The sequence below is a fragment of the Arabidopsis lyrata genome, assembly GCF_000004255.2.
Source record: "Arabidopsis lyrata subsp. lyrata unplaced genomic scaffold ARALYscaffold_6, whole genome shotgun sequence".
NCBI classification, from domain to species: domain Eukaryota; kingdom Viridiplantae; phylum Streptophyta; class Magnoliopsida; order Brassicales; family Brassicaceae; genus Arabidopsis; species Arabidopsis lyrata.
The window spans coordinates 19,089,678-19,096,727 of NW_003302550.1; the positions used below are offsets into that span (position 1 = coordinate 19,089,678).

Below are 7,050 nucleotides of genomic sequence, written 5' to 3' on the forward strand. Positions count from 1 at the left end.
TTGAGCCGAAATTTCAAACTGAATTGACCAAACTGATGTTTGGTAAATGTGGTTTTGTTTTAGTTTACACACATAAACCGTTAAGTAGAAGAATAAAACAAATTCAAATGTTGGTTCCATTAAAACCCAGAACTCGAATTCAAACTGATTGATTTAACGAAGTTGTTCATATAAAGATAATAAAACCTAGGTCTAAGTCGTTTCTTTTTTTTTCATCTGACGAAAAATCATCTATCTGTTTGTTTCTCTTTTTTCTCCTCTCATACAAAATCAATTATACTCTTTGTTGTCTTTTTCACCAATTCTACCAAGTTATACCGTCAAATTATCTTTACAACCATGTCGGATAGCTCGTTTTGACCGCCGCCACAGATGTTAAACGACTTAAGATGTGTGGTTTGAATGTTTTTTTTTTCGCATTTCTCATTTATGTCTTATATTTATAGTTGGCCTAATTATTTGGCTGATACAATTATGAAACGATGAAAACACTTCTTTATAAAATCCTAATAAGAACAAAACGTGCGAAACTGAATATTCGTGTCCATTCCGCAATTTCGTTTTTACAACAAACCGAACCAAATTTTGTACTTTTAAATCGAAGACTTCAATATGATTTTTATTTGGTGAAATGTCTTCGAAAACGAACAAACTAAATTACTTCCAAATTTCCAAAACAAAGCAGACCAATTAAACAGATTACCCGGTCTCAGAAATTACTTCAAAATATATTTAATAAGTTAATTATTATTAATTTTATAGAGTTGCCAACGATATATATTGGAACATAAAATTATACATACTTCAAATAAGTTTTTAGTATTAATATTTTATCAAATAAATAATAATATTTTTTTCGTTTATCAAATTTAAATATGTAATCAAATGTGTTTTCTTGTTCTTAGAAATAATAATATTTAGAGACAAGGTGATTCTAGATATAACACAGGGATCAATAAGCAGAGTAATTATTTAAAATATATTAATATATATATGTATACATATATTCATTTATATATCAATTCGAGACGCTAAAAAAACACACATTATTCGATCATCCACAAAAAATAATATTTGGCCTTATTAGACTTACAAGATAGCTTTCACAACTCGGTAGCAAAAGAATGATTAAGGGTACCACAACGTATATTGATTCAAAAATGTGCAACTAATTTACGACATCTAAACGACGAGTATAAATGTTTTCAAAATAGTTTCAGACAAGCAACCACATTTTACTTTATAAAACGTAGCAATTTGGCCAATGATACTTTTTTGCAATAGTTTTTAATATAAAATTACACATTTCTGTTATAAAAATATGGCCGTTAAAATTATAAAATATTTTTTTTTATAAAAACTAGTTCAAACTTTTGCTATGATGTGGTTTTCTATATTGATTTATTTATTTTGTTGATTTAACGAAACGTTTTGGTTATTGACATTTTAATATTGTTTGCTTCAGTTATTTTCATCATTTGCAGTTAACATTTGCTAGAACAATATCTATATGTGAACTAATCCTACATTCTTTTACATCGAATCTATGGGTAGGTCTCTTACAACCTTGACGTTATATTTAATATCACCACAAGTAATAAAATTTAAATATATTTCTTAACTTAGATATAATATTATAGTCCTAGTAAATTAAATAAAAATATTTTTAAAAAAAAATCTTATAAACCAAAATTTAAGACATTTACCTAAGAATTATCCTTAAATGTATAGTTATAAATAATAAATGTTGTATTGAAAATATAATAATTTAGAAATGAAACCATTATTTTAAAACATTACTCCCTCTGTTTCAATTTAGTTGTCGTTTTAGGATTTATATTTAGTTTCATAATAGTTGTTGTTTTAGATTTTCAATGCAGATTTTTGGAAAAACTTCATGTTTTCTCGCTAGAACTTTATTGTTTTTGACCAGGAAATTTTGTTAAAGTATATTAATAAAGGAAAAAATAAAATGTTTAATGGTTTTCTTAATTTGTATGAGAAAATCTTAAATGATATGTAATTCGAAACGGAAGGAGTATTGTTTACTTGAATTTCATTTATAACAAAATAAAACGTTTATTAAAACAATAATTCTTTCGTAACATATTAATTCATAAAAATATATATAAATAAGACACTATGTAGTTACCTACTTCATTGCACAATAATTCTTTTGATATATTTTTTCTTCGATACTATTATATCATACATAAAGAATGAAAACAATTATTTTGTTTTTAACTTTTCTGGTCCTTTTGTCCTCATGTAAGTCTAAATCTATTTAATTGGGATCTTATGTAAGATATATATATAGTCGTTTCTTCAATATTGATTTGATAATTTGAAATATATTTTGGAAATTTTATAGGTACATCAATAATTATTCAAAAAGCTAATTTAGAAGAGAGAACATCTCTTGACAATCCATTAGCGAGCCCTTCAATGGATCAAATTCTAGTGGATATACATCTTGGACAGTCTCTTCGTCAAGGCGTAATGGGTTTTTGTTATGACTGCGGAAAAGCTTGTTTTAGAAGGGGTAAGTATATTCGTAGTTGTACAAGATTTAAATGTCGTTGCAGTATTAGTGACATTAAATAAGACTTCATAATTTTCTTGTAAAAATTATAATAAAATTATCGTATTTAATATTCTTCTATGGTTTTGCTTTACCGTGTTGAACATAGATAAGAGGCTGAAAGTTATGCACACGACATGATATTTGTGCTACTTATTAGTGTAAAATAAATTGACTTACTTAGCTTAGGAGAAGATAAATTAATTTTTCTTCTAGAGTTTTTGCTAGGTTTGAACCGAAATTTCAAACTGAATTGACCAAACTGATGTTTGGTAAATGTGGTTTTGTTTTAGTTTACACACATAAACCGTTAAGTAGAAGAATAAAACAAATTCAAATGTTGGTTCCATTAAAACCCAGAACTCGAATTCAAACTGATTGATTTAACGAAGTTGTTCATATAAAGATAATAAAACCTAGGTCTAAGTCGTTTCTTTTTTTTTCATCTGACGAAAAATCATCTATCTGTTTGTTTCTCTTTTTTCTCCTCTCATACAAAATCAATTATACTCTTTGTTGTCTTTTTCACCAATTCTACCAAGTTATACCGTCAAATTATCTTTACAACCATGTCGGATAGCTCATTTTGACCGCCGCCACATATGTTAAACGACTTAAGATGTGTGGTTTGAATGTTTTTTTTTTCGCATTTCTCATTTATGTCTTATATTTATAGTTGGCCTAATTATTTGGCTGATACAATTATGAAACGATGAAAACACTTCTTTATAAAATCCTAATAAGAACAAAACGTGCGAAACTGAATATTCGTGTCCATTCCGCAATTTCGTTTTTACAATAAACCGAACCAAATTTTGTACTTTTAAATCGAAGACTTCAATATGATTTTTATTTGGTGAAATGTCTTCGAAAACGAACAAACTAAATTACTTCCAAATTTCCAAAACAAAGCAGACCAATTAAACAGATTACCCGGTCTCAGAAATTACTTCAAAATATATTTAATAAGTTAATTATTATTAATTTTATAGAGTTGCCAACGATATATATTGGAACATAAAATTATACATACTTCAAATAAGTTTTTAGTATTAATATTTTATCAAATAAATAATAATATTTTTTTCGTTTATCAAATTTAAATATGTAATCAAATGTGTTTTCTTGTTCTTAGAAATAATAATATTTAGAGACAAGGTGATTCTAGATATAACACAGGGATCAATAAGCAGAGTAATTATTTAAAATATATTAATATATATATGTATACATATATTCATTTATATATCAATTCGAGACGCTAAAAAAACACACATTATTCGATCATCCACAAAAAATAATATTTGGCCTTATTAGACTTACAAGATAGCTTTCACAACTCGGTAGCAAAAGAATGATTAAGGGTACCACAACGTATATTGATTCAAAAATGTGCAACTAATTTACGACATCTAAACGACGAGTATAAATGTTTTCAAAATAGTTTCAGACAAGCAACCACATTTTACTTTATAAAACGTAGCAATTTGGCCAATGATACTTTTTTGCAATAGTTTTTAATATAAAATTACACATTTCTGTTATAAAAATATGGCCGTTAAAATTATAAAATATTTTTTTTATAAAAACTAGTTCAAACTTTTGCTATGATGTGGTTTTCTATATTGATTTATTTATTTTGTTGATTTAACGAAACGTTTTGGTTATTGACATTTTAATATTGTTTGCTTCAGTTATTTTCATCATTTGCAGTTAACATTTGCTAGAACAATATCTATATGTGAACTAATCCTACATTCTTTTACATCGAATCTATGGGTAGGTCTCTTACAACCTTGACGTTATATTTAATATCACCACAAGTAATAAAATTTAAATATATTTCTTAACTTAGATATAATATTATAGTCCTAGTAAATTAAATAAAAATATTTTTAAAAAAAAATCTTATAAACCAAAATTTAAGACATTTACCTAAGAATTATCCTTAAATGTATAGTTATAAATAATAAATGTTGTATTGAAAATATAATAATTTAGAAATGAAACCATTATTTTAAAACATTACTCCCTTTGTTTCAATTTAGTTGTCGTTTTAGGATTTATATTTAGTTTCATAATAGTTGTTGTTTTAGATTTTCAATGCAGATTTTTGGAAAAACTTCATGTTTTCTCTCTAGAACTTTATTGTTTTTGACCAGAAATTTTTTTAAAGTATATTAATAAAGGAAAAAATAAAATGTTTAATGGTTTTCTTAATTTGTATGAGAAAATCTTAAATGACATGTAATTCGAAACGGAAGGAGTATTGTTTACTTGAATTTCATTTATAACAAAATAAAACGTTTATTAAAACAATAATTCTTTCGTAACATATTAATTCATAAAAATATATATAAATAAGACACTATGTAGTTACCTACTTCATTGCACAATAATTCTTTTGATATATTTTTTCTTCGATACTATTATATCATACATAAAGAATGAAAACAATTATTTTGTTTTTAACTTTTCTGGTCCTTTTGTCCTCATGTAAGTCTAAATCTATTTAATTGGGATCTTATGTAAGATATATATATGGTCGTTTCTTCAATATTGATTTGATAATTTGAAATATATTTTGGAAATTTTATAGGTACATCAATAATTATTCAAAAAGCTAATTTAGAAGAGAGAACATCTCTTGACAATCCATCAGCGAGCCCTTCAATGGATCAAATTCTAGTGGATATACATCTTGGACAGTCTCTTCGTCAAGGCGTAATGGGTTTTTGTTATGACTGCGGAAAAGCTTGTTTTAGAAGGGGTAAGTATATTCGTAGTTGTACAAGATTTAAATGTCGTTGCAGTATTAGTGACATTAAATAAGACTTCATAATTTTCTTGTAAAAATTATAATAAAATTATCGTATTTAATATTCTTCTATGGTTTTGCTTTACCTTGTTGAACATAGATAACAGGCTGAAAGTTATGCACACGACATGATATTTGTGCTACTTATTAGTGTAAAATAAATTGACTTACTTAGCTTAGGAGAAGAGAAATTAATTTTTCTTCTAGAGTTTTTGCTAGGTTTGAGCCGAAATTTCAAACTGAATTGACCAAACTGATGTTTGGTAAATGTGGTTTTGTTTTAGTTTACACACATAAACAGTTAAGTAGAAGAATAAAACAAATTCAAATGTTGGTTCCATTAAAACCCAGAACTCGAATTCAAACTTTGTTTGATTTAACGAAGTTGTTTCATATAAAGATAATAAAACCTAGGTTTAAGTCGTTTCTTTTTTTTTTCATCTGACGAAAATTCATCTATCTGTCTGTTTCTCTTTTTTCTCCTCTCATACAAAATCAATTATACTCTTTTGTTGTCTTTTTCACCAATTCTACCAAGTTATACCGTCAAATTATCTTTACAACCATGTCGGATAGCTCGTTTTGACCGCCGCCACATATGTTAAACGACTTAAGATATGTGGTTTGAATGTTTTTTTTTCGCATTTCTCATTTGTGTCTTATATTTATAGTTGGCCTAATTATTTGGCTGATACAATTATGAAACGATGAAAATACTTATTTATAAAATCCTAATAAGAACAAAACGTGCGAAACTGAATATTCGTGTCCATTCCGCAATTTCATTTTTACAACAAACCGAACCAAATTTTGTACTTTTAAATCGAAGACTTCAATATGATTTTTATATGGTGAAATGTCTTCGAAACCGAACAAACTAAATTACTTCCAAATTTCCAAAACAAAGCAGACCAATTAAACATATTACCCGGTCTCAGAAATTACTTCAAAATATATTTAATAAGTTAATTATTATTAATTTTATAGAGTTGCCAACGATATATATTGGAACATAAAATTATACATACTTCAAATAAGTTTTTAGTATTAAGATTTTATCAAATAAATAATAATATTTTTTTCGTTTATCAAATTTAAATATGTAATCAAATGTGTTCTCTTGTTCTTAGAAATAATAATATTTAGAGACAAGGTGATTCTAGAAATAACACAGGGATCAATAAGCAGAGTAATTATTTAAAATATATTAATATATATATATGTATACATATATTCATTTATATATCAATTCGAGACGCTAAAAAAACACACATTATTCGATCATCCATAAAAAATAATATTTGCCCTTATTAGACTTACAAGATAGCTTTCACAACTCGGTAGCAAAAGAATGATTAAGGGTACCACAACGTATATTGATTCGAAAATGTGCAACTAATATACGACATCTAAACGACGAGTATAAATGTTTTCAAAATAGTTTCAGACAAGCAACCACATTTTACTTTATAAAACGTAGCAATTTGGCCAATGATACTTTTTTGCAATAGTTTTTAATATAAAATTACATATTTCTGTTATAAAAATATGGCCGTTAAAATTATAAAATATTTTTCTTATAAAAACTAGTTCAAACTTTTGCTATGATGTGGTTTTCTATATTGATTTATTTATTTTGTTGATTTAACGA

General features: G+C 26.1%; 2 protein-coding genes across 2 annotated transcripts; both read left to right on the plus strand.

The window, feature by feature from the left end:
* Positions 1 to 1,546: 1,546 nt before the first annotated feature.
* On the plus strand, positions 1,547 to 2,693 carry LOC9308490 (defensin-like protein 210). The gene is made up of 2 exons (XM_002872375.2): positions 1,547 to 1,550; positions 2,372 to 2,693. The coding sequence occupies exons 1-2, from the start codon at positions 1,547 to 1,549 to the stop codon at positions 2,602 to 2,604; spliced, it is 237 nt and encodes a 78-aa protein (XP_002872421.2). The 3' UTR covers positions 2,605 to 2,693.
* A 1,663-nt stretch (positions 2,694 to 4,356) lies between these two features.
* LOC110227407 (defensin-like protein 210) lies at positions 4,357 to 5,681 on the plus strand. The gene is made up of 2 exons (XM_021021501.1): positions 4,357 to 4,360; positions 5,157 to 5,681. The coding sequence occupies exons 1-2, from the start codon at positions 4,357 to 4,359 to the stop codon at positions 5,411 to 5,413; spliced, it is 261 nt and encodes an 86-aa protein (XP_020877160.1). The 3' UTR covers positions 5,414 to 5,681.
* Positions 5,682 to 7,050: the final 1,369 nt, after the last annotated feature.